At 39.4% G+C, this 20,671-nt stretch overlaps 2 protein-coding genes across 2 annotated transcripts; both read left to right on the top strand.

The window, feature by feature from the left end:
• The first annotated feature begins 3,160 nt into the window (after positions 1–3,160).
• On the top strand, positions 3,161–7,153 carry LOC115924488 (low-density lipoprotein receptor-related protein 4-like). The gene is made up of 4 exons (XM_030986707.1): positions 3,161–3,269; positions 3,792–3,830; positions 4,976–5,203; positions 6,875–7,153. Exons 1-4 carry the CDS (start codon positions 3,218–3,220, stop codon positions 7,075–7,077), a joined length of 522 nt encoding a protein of 173 aa, XP_030842567.1. The 5' UTR covers positions 3,161–3,217; the 3' UTR covers positions 7,078–7,153.
• A 1,684-nt stretch (positions 7,154–8,837) lies between these two features.
• On the top strand, positions 8,838–20,557 carry LOC115924487 (ZP domain-containing protein-like). The gene is made up of 10 exons (XM_030986706.1): positions 8,838–8,941; positions 9,664–9,918; positions 10,916–11,071; positions 12,400–12,786; positions 13,482–13,657; positions 15,047–15,298; positions 16,945–17,087; positions 17,387–17,486; positions 17,906–18,083; positions 19,599–20,557. The coding sequence occupies exons 2-10, from the start codon at positions 9,711–9,713 to the stop codon at positions 19,709–19,711; spliced, it is 1,713 nt and encodes a 570-aa protein (XP_030842566.1). The 5' UTR covers positions 8,838–8,941; positions 9,664–9,710; the 3' UTR covers positions 19,712–20,557.
• The last annotated feature ends 114 nt before the right edge of the window (positions 20,558–20,671 follow it).

The following is a 20,671-nucleotide window of genomic DNA, read 5'->3' as shown; positions in this document are numbered from 1 at the left end:
TCCGTTCACCCTTTTTAAAATTCACGTCATTGTATCTTTATTTTTATTTTTTTCACTCATTTTATTTCCTGATATTTCCTAAAAGATTTTTCATTTTTGGAGAAAGATTATTATGTCACAACTTATTTGTAACACAAATTATTTTCAGAGGGGAAACTGAATTCAGACAAGGATTAATATAGAGAGCAGTACAACGAATCGTCTTCTTTCTCTAATAATTCAGTGAAAAGGGCAAAGCTGTTAGGGGGCAACTGAATTCAGCGTAATAATCAAATGCAACGTCAAAGTACACGATACAACGAAGCGTCTTCTTTTACGAATAATTTATTGAAACGTTAAAGCTTCCGCGCTTTGCGCGGTAGGCGGGAAACTGAGTTCGTTCGTTCATGAAGGACACGATACAACAAATCGTCTTCTTTCACTAATGTAAAAGCTTCCGCGCTTCGCGCAGGAATGAATTCAGACAAGGATTAAGAGTCGAGAATGGTACATAGGATCGTCTTCTTTCTTTAATCATCTAATGAAACATCAGAGCTTCCGCGCTACGCGCGGGGAAGGGGGAATTTGATTCAAACATTAAGGATTAAGAGTCGAGAATAGTACATCGAATCGTCTTGTTTCTTTAATAATCTGATGTAACGTCAGAGCTTCCGCGCTATGCGCGGAGGAAGGGGAACTTGATTCAAGCAAGGATTAAGAATTGAGAATGGTACATCGCATCGTCTTCTGTCTTTAATAATCTAATGAAACGTCAGAGCTTCCGCGCTATGCGCGGAGGAGGGGGAACTTGATTCAAACAAGGATTAAGAGTCGAAAACAGTCCAACGAATTGTCTTCTTTCTCTAATAATTTAGTGAAACGTCAAAGCTTCCGCGCTTCGCGGGGGGGGGGGGGAACTCCCCCTCCCTGCACGCAACCCCCTAGGGACCGCGCTTCGCGTGCTCACTACCGCCCCCTTAAATGAAATCCTGGCTACGCGCTTGGGAGGGGTGCAACTTGCCACACTCTTCTACCTCTTGATTGCTTTGATCCATTGCCGAAAATATTTTGGCACCTATCATCCCCCCAACCACGGATACAAATCGACACCCTTGCATCAGATGTTACGAACTTACATCGGAACACTAAATGGCGGCGCCATGGATAGGGGAGGGGGTGGAAAGACACACGATCTAATTATACGGTCATTCCCACCTACGCGCCACGATCCAATTGAAATGAATTCCCGTTGAAATGCCGAATCAAATATTACTACTACTACTTCTACCAGGGCCGTAGCCAGAGTTTGATGTTTTTTTGTTTGTTTGTTTGTTTGTTTGTTTGTTTGTTGTTTTTTTTTTTTTGGGGGGGGGGGGGGAGTGGGGGGGGGGAGGGGGACACATACATGTAATTGATCGACGTCATGCCCCCCATGCCCCCCCCCCCCCACCGCGGCTACGTGCCTGACTACTACTACTACTACTATACTACTACTACTACTACTACTACTACTACTACTACTACTACTACTGCTACTACTACTACTACTACTACTACTACTACTACTACTGCTACTTCTATTGCTACTATTACTACTCCTATTTATACTACTGCTACTGTACTACTACCACTACAACTACTACTATATACTACTACTACTACTACTACTACTACCACTACAACTACTACTATACTACTACTACTACTACTACTACTACTACTACTACTACTACTACTGCTACTACTACTACTACTACTTCTATTGCTACTATTACTACTCCTATTTATACTACTGCTACTGTACTACTACCACTACAACTACTACTATACTACTACTACTACTACTACTACTACTACTACTACTACTACTACTACTACTGTGCTTTACGTCTACTACTACTTCTACTGCTAGCTCTACTATACTACTTCTGCTACTTCTACTACGTTCTACTACTACTACTCCTACTACTACTACTACTACTACTACTACTTCTTTTTCTTCTACTATTGTAAGCGGCATACAGTATACTGTATGCCGCTTACAATTTTTCTTAGTGCAGTTGTGACGAAAGGGCCACTGATATTCAATTATATAGTGGACCTACTGTACGCCACCGTCACATAATTACTATATAATGCCTTCACCATAATCATGTTTTTCATAAACAAGTCGACCACAAAGTCATGCAAGATTCATTTACACCGATTTTATTCTCCTCCAGTAATTCAGATACCAGAAAATGTGTGATAAAATAATTATAGTCATAAGGTCAAAACTCAGAGTAAAGATAAACGTTAAGCCAAAGGGTTGAACTTTATGATACCAATGCAACGCCCCCAAAGCGAAAAAAAAGTGAGGAGAAACAGCCGTTCTAAAATCCTGGAACAACTAATGGCGGATCTAAGGGAGCGCAGGGGCACACGCCCCGGCAAAAAGTTTGGCATACCTGGGCCCCGTCCCGGTGGGGTCACTCAATGTGACTTCCGGACCGCATGACCGTTACCAAAATCGCGGAAAAAGGGGTCAATTTCAAGCAATGTCCGCGGACAAAATATTCCTCGAAATATAGAAAATAGGGGTGCACAGGTGTCCTCGAAATTGATAAATAGGGGTCAGAAAAAGGGAATAGAGAAAACCGGGGAAAAAAATGCTCGGAGCCGAGTCTTGTCCTTGAAATATGGTAAAATAGGGGTAAATTTGCGAAAGTGTCCTCACAATCTTATAAATAGGGGTATTCCAAAGTACGATTTTGTCCTTGTTTTGACGTAAAAAAGGGGGTTAAATATCACAAAATTTCCTTGAAATTGACCGCAATAGGGGGGTATTTGCATTTGTGGTAACGGTCATATGCGTCACCCTCTGCGGAGGAGTGACCCCACCGGGGGCCCCGTCTTATAAAGAGTTGCGACTGATCTGGATCAATCGGAAGTCCTCTTATCAATCGCAAGTTTGCAGTCTCTCATATCTCTTTTATAGTTGCGATTGATATCGATTGCAAATGAGCTGTGATCAATCACAACTGTTTATTAGACGCCGCCCTAGATATTTTGTTTTTATTGATGACCCCCCCCCCCCCCCTCCCTCCCTCCACCAGAGAATCTGGAGCTTCCATTGATGAATAAAGCTCAGCTGAGGAGATGAAGTAATTCAACACAATGCGAAAAGCTTGTGTCTCGAATATCGTATAAAATCCGTGTGTTGCGTTAACTTGACCCGATATCAAGACAAGTTGGAGCCATGGAAGGACTGAACATTCTTCGTATCTGTTGGATGATCTTTATTCTGCAAGGTAAGATGCGGATTGGTGGAGTTGGTTTATGTATAGAAATATATAAAAGTTTAAGAAAGCTCCATCTATATAGGCAGTCCTTTATATGTTTTGACTCTTTCGGCAAGAGTTCTGAAACGAAATACAATTAAAACAAAAGAAGAGCCTCAACTTTTTGAACAGTTTGCTCTGTTCTGTTCGTCGTCAAGACGAATTCTATAATGTGCACATTTTTTTTTACATACGCCTCTCTGCGGTAGAAGAAAATACTGACTAGAAAACACTAGTCAAGATGGAAGCTCTTAAAATTCAGTGAACATGATGAAATGTAACTAAGGCAACTAAATTTATATGAAATTCATTTATGAAGTTTATAAACGAGAAAACTTTGCAAGGCTGTGCTTCCATTTTACAAGATTGATTGATGGATACATCATGAACTTACAACCAACTTTGGATGCAAATAAGAAAGAGTATTCTATAATTACGAACATGGTGCACAAGTTTGCCTAGTTATTTCATGCTATTTTGTATTTTACACAGGTCTTCCGTTAAAGGTACTTTCTGCAACCTCAATTGGAGGTAAGATATCATTATGATTTTCTCTTCGAGTTATAGTGGTTAGTGTGATTTCTAGATCAGTATAATATGTAAAGCATGATAATATTCGTGGATTATATTTTTTTTAAAGGAAAATGGATATAGATTAGACACTGATTTCCTTATACCGAGAGCAATTTGAATACCCTTTCAAGTATCAGTGATTTCCCTTTTTCTTTTCATGAATAAAGGATGTAATTTTATTAATCATTCTATGAACTGATAAAGAAGGCCTAATAAAAAGAATAAAAGTGTGAGAGAAAGAGATAGAGAGAGAGAGAGAGAGAGAGAGAGAGAGAGAGAGAGAGAAAGTTGTCAATTGATACCACTTCACATGTACAGAGCGACGAACCATGCACATTTGACTTTTTCTATCAACTTGAATTTACTTTAATATTGTAACGAATTTAGATATGTCTGTATCATGTGCATATATCTCATTATTATTTCGCTGATAGGCCTACATTGTTGCTTGCTGTGAAAGTCAAACTTGTCCTTCAGTAGATTTACGACGTTATTTTTCGTCCTCGAGTAATTTTTGAATTTCGATTGCGTAAGCCCAGGGCCACGCTCGTCTAGAGAATCTGTCCTCGTCTTACGTAACGGCAAGGACAGATACTCAGTCGCGTGCGGCCCCCGACTGACCCCGAGCGGAGGCCAGACTTTGTCCTCAGTTTGAGGACATACTCTGCCCTTTAGCTCGAGGTCGGGTTGTGTCCTTGCTGGAAGGTTGGCCTGCTACAAAACAGTAGAAATCTAGCTCCCTATTATATAAAGCCAGGGAATCTAAAATCTCGAGAGTTCTGACTGAGAGTTCTGACTCAGACTCCTTGAGACTTCTCCTCGTACTCCTTTCTGCCGCTTTTTCGTAATTCACTGAACCTGACTGTATACCAAGTTGTCATTATTTGAAGTAATAAACGACGAATGGAACTGAAACTCACGATCCTACTACTCCATTTCTTCCGTCCCATTTCTTTTACATGCACGCATGAGTGAGAGAGAGGTATTAAGCGAGGACTTAGAAGAGACAATTAAGTAAGAGTTCGAGAACGAGAGCAGTCTGAATTAAAACACTTGTAATAAAATTTCGTTACAATATCAATGATTTTTCCTGTCCGATATAGGCCTACCTACAGAGCGAATAGTGTTGGTATCGACGACTACTGGAATATATCTCTCCAGGGGACCCGATTTTGACTTCAACCAATTACCCATCTCCGTTGGCAGCCCTGGCGGACTCGACTTCGATGAGGAAATCGGCATGTTATTCTGGACAGATTACAGTAATAACGCGATAAAACGCGCAGAACTCGATGACACTAGCTCGACCTTCGTTATCGCTACTGGCACCAGTATGTATAATCAAATGTTATTGTTACTGCAGTTGTAAATGTAATTGTAATCGTCATTGTAATTGTAGTAGCAATTGCATCATTTGGAATTATAATCACAATTACAAGAAGAAGCAAAAGATTATAATTGGAATTAGAATTCGATTGTGGTTATTATGATTTTGATTATGATTGCAGGCGCGTACGCAGGGGGGGGGGGGGGGGTTACGAGGTTGAATCCCTCCCTTTGGTATTTCTTATGTGTGTATTTTGGAGGAACCCCCCCCCCCTCCTTTGGTAATTTTTTTATTTTTTATTTAAACAAAAAACAAAAAAACAATTATACCAATGACTGACCTAAAAAAGTTGACCTTACCCCCCCCCCCCCCCCCCCCAACAGAGCAAAATGTCAATTTTTCAAATTTCGAGACCAAAAAAATACAACTCGAAACAACATTGCAAATTAAAATTAAAATTAATTTGCAAGTGTAGGCTAATCTAAGATGGAAATAACATTTATGGTCGTTCTAGACAGTTGTGATAGAGAAAGTAGAAGAAGCGACAGATGGATAAATCGAAACTAATTGGTTACTCAATATAATAAATTGCATATGTTTATTCACGTTAAATATTGAAAAGCAATCAGGTATTCATAACTCAGTAGTATAATAGTAGTAGTTAATAATCCTGTGGTAATACCTGTATATTAAAGGTACTATGTCCCATTTGCAGGCCCAAAAATGAAAAGGTTAAATTCCAACGGCATTTGAAAGATAATACTAGATAATTTAGAACTTCCCTAAAAAAAGATGGGGCTTGAAAATGTCTTCAAGTGGGAAAATAATGACTATTAGTTGTCGAATCGACTAAGAAGCTATAGAGCCAATACGTAATAGTCTTGATTTTCAGCCCATTGTACTTATACGTTTTATGCTACGCAAAGATTCAATCAGTTTAATTTTGGCCACACAGGAAGTGGGTTATTGATGTAGACAAATGCTCATATACCCTTTACAGCTCTTGTGTATGTTATTATCAAGAAGTTACCAGGCTGGTAACTTCTTGTTATTATCAAAGAAGAAAAAAGCCAGTCAGTCACTCAATAGTGTCTGACAGTGAAGTCTAGCAAGTAAACAGGTTTCCTTGCATAATTTGAATATTAGGACACTGCTCACATTTAAATTTTACAAATAGGACATACATGACATATTCATAATTCCTGCAAAGTTCTACAGAATTTGAGGTTGGCTGCAAAAGGGACATAGTACAAGTTTGATAATCCTAATTCTTGGAATTAATTTGAATTTCACATTCAAAGGTCAAAAGTAGGTCATATACCATGCCTTTGAAGAGTAGGTATACGCTCTATAGTATAGGCCTATATTTACGGTTCATTCGAAGGGTTTGGTCATTACGTGTATATTTAGTGAGTAATTGCACAGATATCCTTGTTCATCTATTTTTTTTGCTGCATCTGCTGCTGCTGCCGCTTTTGTTGTTGTTGTTGTTTTGAGGGGGTGCATGTCGTATGAGCTACACCTCTGCTCGTTCTTTATAAAAAATATAACAGATTTTCATCTTCGGGTATGTCTACACCGACCAAAATGGTAATGCATTGAATTACGTCCTTCATTAACTAGTAAAAGAGGCTTTTCTATATGCTTTAAATGCTATATTTCATTTTCCCCAAAGGCCCTGCAGCAATCGCAATTGACGGAAACGAGAACTTGATATTTTGGGTCGACACAAGGACAAGCATGCGGACAATCCAGAGGGCCACGTACGATGGACGAGGAAGGACTCAAATTATAGCCACTAGGTACTCTGGTACGACTATCAACGGAATTACATTAGACAGGATTACAAGGTATGGTCACCAGTCTTTCATGTGTTGAAACGTTTAAAGTTTTGTTTATATTTCAGACGCGGTAAACTCCGAAGGAAGAGAAGAACAACAACAACAAGAAGAAGAAAAGAAGAAGAAAGAGAAAAATAAGAAGGAGACGGAGGAGGCGGAAAAGGAGAAAAAATGGTGAAGAAGGGAAGAAGAAAAAGAAGATGATAATGATGATGATGATGATGATGAATAAGAAGAAAAAGAAGAAGAATGAAAAGAAAATTGAAGAAGAAAAGGAAAACAAATCTCGCGGCCGAATTAAAACTTTAAGGTGGAAATTAATTGTAAGTGGGTGAAAAATATAGCCGCTCGCAATATACAAGCCCTTAGCGCATTAATACAGCGTGAAGCGGTCTACACTCATCTTATAGACGGTTTGAAGGCTTAAAGGGATAGTTGAGTTCTGTTGCAGAGGGCGCTACACAAAATATTTTTGTTGTGAGATAATGAAAAACTGAGTGTCTAATTTGCAAAAACATACGATTTCTATGACAAAATCATATTTGTTTGATCAAAATCGGTTCAGAGACGGCTGAAATATCCATAAATATAACGATTTCTAATATTTGTGTACCCCCACAAATATTAGATTATTTGAAAATGCCATTGAAAAAACGAAATAGCGCCTTTTACGTCGTATTTCAGCCAATGCCGATGTTGGCTTTTTTGTTGGCAGTTTCGTGTTGGTTATAATTATTACGCACAACCAGCCGGCCCATGTTTTGTTATTTTTAATTGAATAATTAATAAATGGTCACCGTATTTTTTTGAAAGATGAGCTGAATTGGTATGATCGTAGTGTCTAAATTGCACACATTTTTGGGTCTAAAATTACCTTCCTAGCAATTTTAGGTTCTAAAAGGGCACTAGAAATGTCATAGATAAGAATAAGAACAATAGCCATGCACTCTGAAGGCATTTGCGGTCTGAAAACAGTACTCAACTACCCCTCTAATGCTCAAGAATTAAACGATTGAAGCAAGAGAAATTGAAGAAAAAAAAATTAAATAAATCCGGTCGTTAATTAAAAAAACAAACTAAAATGAAATATCGTCAAAGAGAGCAAGCTTGCTCAGATCACGCATATAGGAAATTTGTACCATTGCTGACTCGAACAGGTTAGAATTTGGTCCTCAGATTTTCAGTAGGTGAATGGGGAAATGGTTAGCATCATACAGCTAACGTGATCCCCTCTGTAGCAACCCTTTAATCTAAAACATGAAATGCAATAATTCTATGTCACAATATTTTTTTTCTTTTTTTATAGTTTCATTTCGAAATGGCTGCGCAAAATATAAAAAGAAGAAAATATTATTTGTTGAAATATTTTTGAACGGATCATCTGAACTTGGCAACTGCACCATAATTATCTGCATAAATCGTAAATGTGGTATATTATGTGTAGATCTATATCAAAGTGAACAAACTCTCAATCGCCATACTGTATATAGTGCCTTTTGACATGACACGAATTTGGATTAGGAGCATTTTGGAATGAAACGTAATTTTGACCTTTCGAAATATTCTTAATTTTTTTGTGATAAAGTGCATTATTTTGATTTCCATGTTTCAGATCCAAATTTCATCCGTTTGGAGCTCTATAAAAAGGCCTAAACTCTGTGTGAAACGACATGTTATAATGCCCCTCCGGTTCTGAACAGATGATGTATTAATCTAAAAATCAATTTTGGTCGAAAGTGGATGTAGTACCTTTTTAAATTAAGCTCTTCATTTACAAAACAGGACTCTCTACTGGGGAGAGGGGCGTTCCGCTCTTCGAAGTAGCTCCTATGAGGGCCTGAATCAAAGGACAGTTTTCTCATCGGGTTCACTTAAACCCGATTTAGCCTTCAACAAAGACGGTAAGATCCTTTAATCTTATTAGCCTAACAGACACTTTAAGACTTGACTACAATCCTAGTTGGAAGAATATTATTAGCATTCTACATGAAAATTCAAACGTGTAAAATCTTAATAATCGAGGTTCTGAATTTTTGAAAATTATCGGGGAACTGCAAGCCTCTTTAAAGTTTAAAGTTACAGCGGCTCAGAGTCGTAATGAAATTCATGCACAGACCTACGTGCTAAAACACGTATTTTCAAAATTAGTCTTCGAGCACGATTTTGCAATTTCTGTTACATTTTCAACTGTGTTTTGTTGTGGTGAAATAACTGCTACACACGAAAGCTTCAGACTGGATTCATTCTAAAAAGAATTTAGCCTCCCAAGTAAACTGACCATCTTACTATTTTTTGGCATACATTTACAATGTGAGCATTCCACTTCGATTCGGAGTTTACTGTAACACCAAGGAATGACCTGGTCAATACAATTATTATGAATTTTCAGGTTTAGTGTCCTGTATCCGCCAAGTATCCTTTTTTCTTCCTTTCAACGTGCACTCTGTTTTGGAACAATCTTTGGCACATTCCGCCCCATCAAACTTTGTTATGAGTATAATTCATTTTGCAGCACGTCTTGAGCCAAAATAGAGTGAAGAAGAAGAAAAAAGGGGGTGGGAGATGTTTCTATTGCCTTTGAGTTTCTTTCATTGTTTTTAAATTATCTTTGCGAATGCTTTAGGAAGTAGATTATACTGGTGTGAAAGTATATATTTGAAGACAATCGAAATGAAACCAAGAATAGGAGATGCGACCACACTCGAGAGCCTTTCCTCTACATGTAGCGGCGTGGCATGGTCTGAAGGGGACTTGTACTGGACCTACGGTAGTCGAGATACTCTCAGCGTGAAGGACGGAGAGACGGATATTGTGCGTCTCATCCCTGTCAGTACATCATCGACGAAGGACATCTTTGTCGGCAGGAGAACAGTCGAAGGTATTTTTGAAAATGCCCGTTGGCACGTCTGTGTCAAAACCGGGCATGTACGTGGGTCAACCGCCTTTGGCAATATACGCCTTGTGATTACTTTCCATGAAGGCGTGGTCTTAGCTGACGTATATAATGGTATCGTACAAAAATGTATGCTCAGTGCAAAATGGATTTCAATCTACTTGAATTCAGTTCAAAGGTTTTCTTGTTATCCCAGGTAATGATGCACAATCAAAATGGCATCTCGTACTGAACAAGCCATCATTAGTAGGCAGCTCTCCATTTATTGTTGCCGCATAATAAAGTAGGCATTATGCTCATGTGCCAAATATATTGGCCCGAATTCACAAAGGAGGTTTGTCGACAAACCTAGTTTAATGTGCGTCATATGACGCTTTTCGATGCGTTTCAGACTAAGGCTCAGACAAACCTTGGTCTGAAACACGTCAATACGCGTCATAATTATGACGCACATAAACCTAGGTTTGTCTACAATCCTCCTTTGTGTATTCGGGCCATTACGTTTAATGAAAAAGTAGTCTGTGACGCAGTCCTATGTACAGCCCGTTGTATTCGGGGAGTTTATCTGACGTAGGACGGCGCTGGCGACTGGTATAACCTGGCGAGAGTGACGTCATACAAGATATGATTGTAAAAGGAATAATTCTTTTAAAGAAAAATCTATTAGTGGGAAACGGGATATTTACATTCACGGGGTCGGTTTGATCTGCAAGCACAGACCCATATTTGACACATTTCCACAATTCCTAAAGCCTTGAGCAGAACCTCCTTATGTCAGTCGCATTATTCATACCATACAGAAGTCTCTTAGTATAGAGGGATTTTTTTATATTCAACTACTGGCAGGGGTTTGTGCCTGCATGCTTGCTTAAGCACATGACGCCTCGTGTGCACGGGGCGAAAGGAAGATGTTTTTATTTATAATCAATCGTTAAATAGCAAGTATGGATTCAACGATCAGATTTGTTATATCTAATTACAGGCCCTAGCGACGGAGAGTGCGACTTTGAAAAGATTAAATGTCGATGGCATTTCAAGAACTCTATGTCAAACGACTTGGATTGGACGAGACGGTCTGCAGAGCTAACTGCAAGTAACTCAACAGGACCAACTGTGGACCACACGACACAGAGCCGAAGTAAGTTATGAAGGGTTTAACATCTAAAATATACACATGATGATCGAAGTGCCGCATTTATTATCCGAACCCTCAAATACAGTAACATATAGGGCTTATTATGTTTAAAGTAGATATTCATTCATTTAAAAACTAACTTTGTTTTCATTATTGCAAAGTTGAAACTTTGATTCGACAAGGTTATCTATTGCCTCACTCTTAACCCCGCGCATGGTTTTATTTTGATGAAAATTGCAGCGATACAAAAAATAAAGGAATCTGTCGCTTGTAAACAAAATAAGACGCCATTGTATATTCAGCTGCACACACCGCGGTATGTTCGGCGTTTCAAGAGGCAACAAATGCCGTCCGTAATATTATTCCGGGGTTTTTTCAATTTGAAAATCTGGTTTCTTTTATTGTTAATTAAGCCATATCCTGTGTATTTACAAGCAAAAGATTTGAGTTATCAGAATCGGGTCATATCCCCTTTTGAATGGTTTGACATGCCATTACATCTATATACACGAAACTCATTATAATTTGAGAAATAATAGCTTTGCAATTATGTTCATTCTCTATGGGATGTTGTCTGCTTGGACAGTACTGGTCCATATAGTGACGTCATTAAAACATCGTTATTTTTCCGGCAAATCTCTCGTATATCCCAGCTGCTATGGAGGTGGTTGTATTTGTATTTTTTTTATAAATCACCCGATATGCAGTTGACCTAAAACTTGTACGATGGCCATCTGTTAGCTTACCAGTTTCTAGTGATACATTAGTTGACATATTTGTGATTTTCTTTGAATTTCACCTTTAATCGGGTATTCGCGTCGGGTCGGATTGTCGTGTTACACGAACTTTCGAACACAAAGATCCGACGGCGAAAAAATGGATGGCACGAATTCAGCCGTAAAATAGTGAAAGTTTCATCAGCTAGATATAAAATAGATATATACGCACTTCAATACAATTGAAACACTGTATTCAATTATAAATGATTAATTCTTTCAATACTTTATTTCTTATTTCGTCAGATATCTCCTTTTGAGGTGTCGTGATATAGCGGTTTATTCACTTGACTCAAAATGGAGAAATGAGGGTTCAAATCCCAGTCCCCCACCGATGTCATTTCGCAATTACATTAGACCACGTTTGCCACTCTCCACCCATGTTTAAATGAGCATCTAATAACAATTACAGGGCCCAAATGGAAAGCTGTATTTGATGTGATGTGGCCACTCAGGGTAGATACAACCCACTTATTTCATAGTTATCATTATTTGCTTTTTATCGCCCTTTATCTTTATTAATCGAGGTATGTTTTTTTTCTTCTTCTTTTTTAGCTGGTCAATACATGCTACTTAACACGAGCAGTCCGTCCAATTCGCCCGGGAACTTGGCATCCCTCATCAGCCCGCCAGTCAACGTCTCTGGGCCGACACCCAAATGCTTTCGATTCTGGTACTACATGCATGATGTCACTAATGGCTCTCTCACGGTCTTCTTCCAACAAGGCGAGACCAGGTCCTCCCCGAATGGTCAGTCCACTGGTGAGACCAAACTGACCACGCTATGGTCCGCCTACGGCAGCCAACCCGACGAGTGGGTCGGCGCGGAGATCGAGGTGAGGGCTGCGGGAATCGGACACGTTCTCATCAAGGCGGTCGTTGGCGATCCAAGGCTGAACATCATCGGCATCGACGATGTCCACTTTGGAGAATGTCAGCAGGGTGAGCATTGTGCGAGACAGATGAAAAAACAGAAACACGTATTCCAGCTCCTAATTTTGAAGCAAGCGAAACCAGGCGCGGATCCAGGATTTCTCAGGGGCCCATTTTTTTTTTTTTGCTCCCGAAAATTTGAAAATCCCGCCGGCCGAAAAGTCGCTCAAAGGGGGGGGGGGGGGGGGGGGGTAGTGAGCAAATTTCTTTTTTTTGGTCCTCGAAAATTTAAAAATTTGCACCCCCCCCCCAAAAAAAAAGGTAAAAGTCACGTGTTTGTACATGATTTTTTTTTTTTCTCAAGGGGGGGGGGGGGGGGTGGCCTGAATCCGCCACTGATCGAACAGCTGATTTGAAATGGTATGTGTTAGATGCATGAATGTCTTCTTGGATTCGATAGGTTGATCACCCTAAGGTGATCATGAAATGAGCATTATTATTAGGCTTTAGATAATTCTTGATGGGCAGATGAAGTAACTAGAGACTGCCCAGAACCCTATTTCAAATTCTGTATCGAATGTCAAAGTTCATCCTCTTATTATTATCATCATTATTAAGTACTACTAGGCTACTCCTATTGTAACATCACGATCGTCGTCGTCATCATCATTGTTACCAGACTTACGATTGATGTTATTTCAGTCGTCGTTGTTGTTTTATCTTCATCATCATCATCGTCATCATTATTATCATCATCGTCACAGACTCCAGACTGGTGTGTGAGGACTCTTCAATGACCGTATACCTGGACAAGGCAAGGCTAGGGATCTCAAGTCAGGATAGGGTTTCATTCAAGAATTCTCTCTGCCGAGGGGCTGAGTATGATGTAGATACGGTTGCTATTACAGCGCCGTACAATGGATGCGGTACAACAGTGAGCGTGAGTACATCGAATATAGACAATCTATTTCAAGACAAGGGTTATCACTGTCTGCATATTGGATATTGAATTGTATCATCTTAATTCACATTTGCTACCTTCACCTGTTCCGAGCGGCGCTAGTGACATTTCTGTAATTGCAAAGGGCCAGGCGCGTACGCAGGATTTTTTCAAGGGGGGGTGGGGGGGGGGGGGTTAACATTTATAAATCGGTCCGAAAATTTCGCAACGACTCAGCCAGCCGCTGAATAAGCGGGGGGGGGGGGGGGGGGGGGGGGGTAAGAGGACACTTTTTTTTTTGGTCTCGAAATTTTTGCAGGCGTACGCGCCTGCAAAGGGCATAGACAACCTTTTTGAAAATCATATGGAAAAGTGGTGTCTTTTGGCGAGTCTCGAACGTATGCTCGCGCGCATGTAATTATAACCAATGGGCACAGGCTTCAAAAACCGTTCTGGTGTCAAAGATATTGGTGTAACTTTGCAATGCTGCACAATATACGGTATTCTATTGTTTATATTTTTTCTTGTATTTTTCAGAATATGAGAAAATGTTAAGTATTTGCGTCTGAATAGGCCTCGAAAGAAAGATTTTCAAATGAATTTTGACACCAACCATTCCATAGCAATGCACGTACTTGCACAATTCGAAGCAAGAAACATAATCGATAACCCCGTGTTTGAGACTCTGTATCCTAGCAACGGATTACCCTACGCACACAGCGTTTTCACTTTCCAGTGCGGAATTTATCCCTCTCTGTCATATATCAAAATAAAGCTGATTGGTCTAGAAATTCCGTCGGAAACTTTGAAAAAGTAAGAAGATTAATCTTTTCAATCCAATCACATTTGGCGACATTCCGAGCTCATTAGCAAAGAAAGTTATGACGTCATATCACGCCATGACTCGCCTTTGCGTGGCTGTGCGTGTAGGGTCATGAATTATTCATGAGACGTACCTGTGCGCGCTGAGCAAAGAAAGACACGCACAGATCCACTTTAGTGGAATTTCGGCCTGAAACTTTTCCATATAAATAGGTCTAAACTATCACCTGTTATTATACATGCAATTTTTTTTAATTTAAAAAAAAAAAATATTTAAGTCTGGTTTCATAAAGGCCAAAATTAAGTTATATGTCAGTCTTCAGAAGGAGTCGGATTTTGAAGTGAAGGAGAGTATTTTACCTTTACACACTAAGAAATAAGGGTACAATTCTGCTACAACAGCAGCACCCTGTGCCAAATATGCATGTATGTGTAATTGCACCCTTGTTTCTAGGTGTGTAGGAATAAGAAAAAGAGCTGAAAACTTATGGGAGAGCATTTCTTTTCTTGAATTGACCTTTCGAATATGTGTCATCTTTTCACCACAATTCTTCCTTTTATTCTCAGGAGAGTGATGACGTCATCCTATTCTCCAATCAAGTCAACGTGATGATTCACTCGGATATCCGGAGCTCCGACGTCTCTATCCGGGTGAACTGTTCGATGAGTCGGACCTATCACGTGGCAATGACGTACTTGGCACATGCGTGGATCAGATACATCAGAGAGGATGGCTACGGGAATTTCACGGTTCGCATTCGTCAGTACACCAACGTTAAGTTTGAAGATGCATACCCGGGCGATATCTTCCCCCAACAGGTGGGCATTCGAGCTATCATTTTGATTTCTCATCCTGAAAACAAAAGAAATGTTTCTGATTTGATATTCGAAACATGCCTCTATACATGTTTCTTATAACACACGGCACAAATTCAAGCGCAATGAGGTAGCGTGGGTCCACAAGGCCTCGTGACTCGGGCAATTTTCCACGCCAATCAGCGGCTGAGATGAATCTAGCCGGCGACAAAGAGAGACTAGATACCCGGGGTGAACGCGCGATCGAGTGGCGTTAGTTACGAGGCATTTTGGATTTTAGCAATTACTGCTCTGCGAGAAGTATTCATAACTTTGGATTTATTGACCAATCAGAACGACCTAAGCTAACAATCATAAGTGAGATAATTTGACTTTCCCTGTATATAAAATGAACCAGTCCAACTCGTTTTCGTTCCATGTTATAGGTTTTAGCCACTGACCTCTATCAGTGGTAGAGGTCAGTGGTTACGACGTTCGTACTACTTAAAGTTTACTCTGTGTGTGTGTGTGTGTGTGTGTGATGGATAATATATGTTGACGTCACGCGATGATACGTTCGCTGACTGGACGCTACAATTTTGGTAGAGACATCCAGTTGGAAACAAAGGTTAAACATAAGAAATCCAAACCAGATTACTAAAGGCCTCCTGGCTGACGCTACTCGCTCTAGGTTCACTCGGTTTTTCTTTTTAGTCTCTTTTTAGTCGCTCGGCGTCTATCAGACATGAGGCCTTGTCTAAAGGCTAGAATCCACTCGGACGTTGAGAGGCATAGGTCTTTTAACATGAAAAGTGAACTACAATGTCCACTGTTTAGGCGGAGGGTGAGGGAGAGGTAACCGAAATGCTAGAGCGCTACCTATCGATTTATTCATTTCGACTTTTTATTCTGTTCCTTGTTCGTTTCCACAATTCTTTTGGACTTTAAGTATTGTATTACATTCTGGAGATTATAACCAACAAGCTATGGTTTTACCTCACGCTCTTTTTATCCTCATTTTAAATTTTATTTAGTCCTTTATTTACAAGGAACTACGAGAAAACCAAAGTGATGAAATATAAATTATGTAGGCCCTACTGATGTCTAACAAAAATACCTCTGTATTATTACAGTTAAAACAAAACTGACAATGCGTAACGTGAAATGTGAATTATAAATCGGAGTGAACTAATTTGACAGCTGGGCCATGCCAGAGCATCAGGAATGTCATGCCTTAACGGACATGTGCGCCACATAAGAATCCACCATTGTTATTAGTTGAAGTATCATTTATTCTTTTCTTAATATTAATATTAATAATATAACGTTCTCATTTGTTCTTGTTAACTTCCTCTAATTAATGTCTACTCTCGTGTCTCTTTCTTCCATTTTCAACACGTGCTCATGTGCCTTTTAACAATGGTAATGTCCAAGCGGTCATTTCCATGTTTGTTGTAGCACGATCGCAGAGAATTTGTTCAAACCAGATACCGTTTCAATAGCCGACTGTGCCACATTTTGGAGAGTGCGAATAGTATAATGACATAGTTACATAATCCGAACATAAATTATTGAAATTTCCCATGTACTTGATTTCTCGAAAGTCCTAGGGATCATGTTGTCGTTTTTCGTTTTATTTTATTGTATTTAAAAAAATCTCTTATTTGTAGGTTGAAATAGATGATAGGATTTACATGGCGACCGAAATGGTCACTATTAAAGACGTGGTGGATACGATACAAAACGCTCGATGCTGGGCTACTCCATCACGTGACCCTTCCGACCCTGTAAGCCGTGACATCATTAATGATGGGTAAGCTTGTGATCTTGTTCATTGGTGACGCAATCCTTTCTCAAGCATTATGATGAATATTACGATAACGTACATGATCTCGATGATTTCTACTGAGTGCAATTTCAATAGCGTTACCTATTGCAATGGGGACATGGCAAGACCATGTTACATAATCCGAACACAAATAACCAATGTTTACTATTTCACTGTCACATACTGATTCAGCAATAAGTAGATGTATGTTAGCAAAGTCACGCCTCGGGCGCAATTCGTTTAACTTGAATAGATACTGCAATATGTTTTCTTCTTTTCCACAGGTGCCCAATAGGAGATGGGACCAAAGTCTACACGCTGTTGACGCCTGGCATGCAGGCTTTCTCATTCAAAGCCTTCTCCTTCTCCCGGGATGAGAATCTTGTAAGATATCTAATTTTGATAATCAACGTGACAATATAGAAAACATCACTTTTAAATGCTCATTTTAAAAAAGTCAATGTTCGTCCTTCTTTATCAGATAAAACTATGTGTGATTAATGCATTGTAATTTCTCACTGATTGAGTTTATTTCATTTTTCTTTAATTTGGGGGAGGGTCACAACCTCCTCCCCCAAATAAAATAATGTGACCCCTTCTTAACTATAGGACGCAAAAAAGACCATAATAATCTCATATATTTTTTTCCTTCTGTTTTGCTTGTAGGGTAAAGGATCACTTTAAAATGTGATTATTTTCTGCTTGTTAGAATTGTATTCTCCTTTTTAACAAAAACATGCATCCGCACCTACAATACTTAATGATTATTAATTTACATTTCTATTTCATTACTTTGCTTGTAGATCTACATTCATTGTGACCTCATCATCTGCCACGATTCTGACCAATCAGCGTGTACCTCAAATTGTAGTCATTCTCGTACTGTACGAGAAGCTCGCGATACACGAGAGACTGGACTTGGCCCATATACTGTTTCTCAAGGACCATTCATTAACAAGATGGCTGCGGCTCCTCAGAAAGGTATTTATTTCTCCAATACCTGCTGCATGCTTAATAAACACGAAACGTTTTTTCGGTCGCATCAATCAAGAATCTGATAACAATTTTCCCATTGGTCGGTAATTAAACGCCAATGCCTTTTGATTGTTGCAATCACAATGTGCGCGATATCAGTGTTACATGGCATGCCAATGGGCATTAAAGGGCCACTCTAACCCAACTAACACAGCCTTTCAAAACACGAATACACCTCTACTCATTAATATTCCAGTCTATGATTTTTCAGAAAATCTCTGAATTGACCAAAATATGATAAAAAACCATCCATTTTTCACAGTGCTCACGCTTGGTAGGCTAGCCCCTCGGAAAAAGGTAATACGGTCACGTGGCCTTGATGACGCGTTTGACGTTATTGCGGGCATGCCGATTTGTCCTACAACTAATGTTACATTAGGAATGACGACATTGCCAGAAACGTACTGGGATCATCAAGTGCATAATTTTTTTCGGATTAATTTCTTTTTTTTCCCCCAATTAATATCATAGTTTGCCTTTTTAAAGATATTTTAATGACTAAATCACCCTCCTTTTCACCGGAGAGGCACCTGCAGTGACGTCATGCGCAATACAGCTCCGAAACTGGGCTTTTTTCCTGAGCGTTCTGAGTCGTCATTTTTTAGGCTAGATTCCAGAATTATTGATGACTTCTAAGAAAAATCATTGTCATGTTCGGAACCTCCGTCAAAAAAAATATTCTACATGTCTTTTTTTCCTTCATTTTTTAGCCCGTTTTTGTTAGAGTGGCCCATTAACTGACACCCTCCAACGAGAAGAAATTCGTGGTGCAACAGGCTTTATAACGTTTCGTACACCCCCACCCCTCTCTCTCCCTCTCTCTCTCTCTCTCTCTCTCCCCCAACTCTCTCTCTCTCTCTTTAATATCTACTTAAGACGCATATTAGGCCCGCCCCCACCCATTGTTATTTAGGGTATGCGAATGCTTGTTCTCTCCCTTTGAAAGCACCCCTATCTCAGGACTGCCAACATTTCTGAACCCCCCGCTCCCTTTCGCGGGATTTTCGCTGGCTTTTCCTGCCTTGGAGACCCCCCTAAATCCGGAACACTGCTCATTGAACCCCTATCTATGACATTCAAGATATTTTATAACCCCTTTTTAATAACCCCCTTTAAAAGAAAATTAGGAATCCAAAGAAAAAGAGAGAAAAACACCCCTTTTTAAAGAAATCTCCGGGTAAAAAGTCAAATACACCCCCCTTTCTTTTATACAATTCTCGGGCTGGACTTTGTCGCGCAAAAAGTACCCCTTTTCCAAAGCATTGGGGAACACGAATTTGAAGCGATTAGCTTTTGTTACAACTAAAAACCTTTGTTGGCCTTTAGCAGTTCCATTTAGCGTAGTATCCTATTTGTCGTTGTACCGTTGGTTATTTTGATACCCTAATTACGTTTACAAGCAAGTCACCAGAACAATCTGTTAAATTATTACCATGTTTTTTTTCTTTTTCCCCCTTTAAGATGGTGCGTCCGTGAATGTCATTCTTCTATCAGCCCTCGTCTGTACCACCGTTCTCTTACTGGCAGGAGTTTTCAACTACGCACGAAACCGAATCACATCCCGTGATAATTAGCGATGTTTCTCTGAGTTTGCTGCGGATCATGATAGATATGAATTAGAGATAAGTTTAAGTACTGCTCATGCGATTAAATAAGAAACTCAGAGGAAGCAGTGTGGAAAGGTCGATTGAGAATGCATGTATACTGTGCGGTTTTGAAATGATCAGAATGACAGGGAATTGTCTCTATCGTGCTAAGAACCCACACTGCACACACAAAATTGGTATATGGGACTACAGACATTATGAAGCATGATCAAAATAAAGGTTTAGCTATTTCTATTCATAATCCAATACATAGGTTTCTAATCAGATCGATCCTTTCCAGGGGGAAGGGGGAGGGGGTCATTTCTACTATAATATTCTTCAAACTGTCATACTAAGAATGAGAAGGTTAAATTCTGTTTAGGCATGTTAGGATGCGAGGCCGATGTGATTGAAGTGTTTTTGTGTGCTTGTATATTTACCCCACCCCTGTATACCGCATTTTTATCAACTCTTCATTATACATCTATATTACTTTATATTATAAAACTGTACAGCGCCTTAAGAACCAACTCATTTATGACTTACATATAAGCACACAATAAGCCAACATATTTATGTTTGCAATGTACATGATCCAGGTGCCTAAACACAGGCAAATGGGATAGGAAGTGAGGGATGGGGGTGTTCTTACTTTGCAGTCAGTAATAATTTACATTGGCATTGTAAAAAGGCAAACAGCTTTTTGTGTTACACATTTTATCAGTCGTTGAATGAAACGTTAATTTTGTTCGGTTTATTTTCTTTCCATGGAAATGTATGGTCTCAATAATATCAGTATAATTTTATTTAAAACGTTTTACATACCACATTGGATATACCGTACCTATATATATTCCCTGGACTGGACATTATTAGTCTAGCTTTTAACTTCTTATTATATATTATAACTTCATTAATAAATTGAACAATCACCCATGTATGTTTGGT

Source organism: Strongylocentrotus purpuratus, unplaced genomic scaffold (genome assembly GCF_000002235.5).
Source record: "Strongylocentrotus purpuratus isolate Spur 01 unplaced genomic scaffold, Spur_5.0 spur5_scaffold_16, whole genome shotgun sequence".
NCBI classification, from domain to species: domain Eukaryota; kingdom Metazoa; phylum Echinodermata; class Echinoidea; order Camarodonta; family Strongylocentrotidae; genus Strongylocentrotus; species Strongylocentrotus purpuratus.
This window is presented reverse-complemented; position numbering and strand designations above follow the sequence as displayed.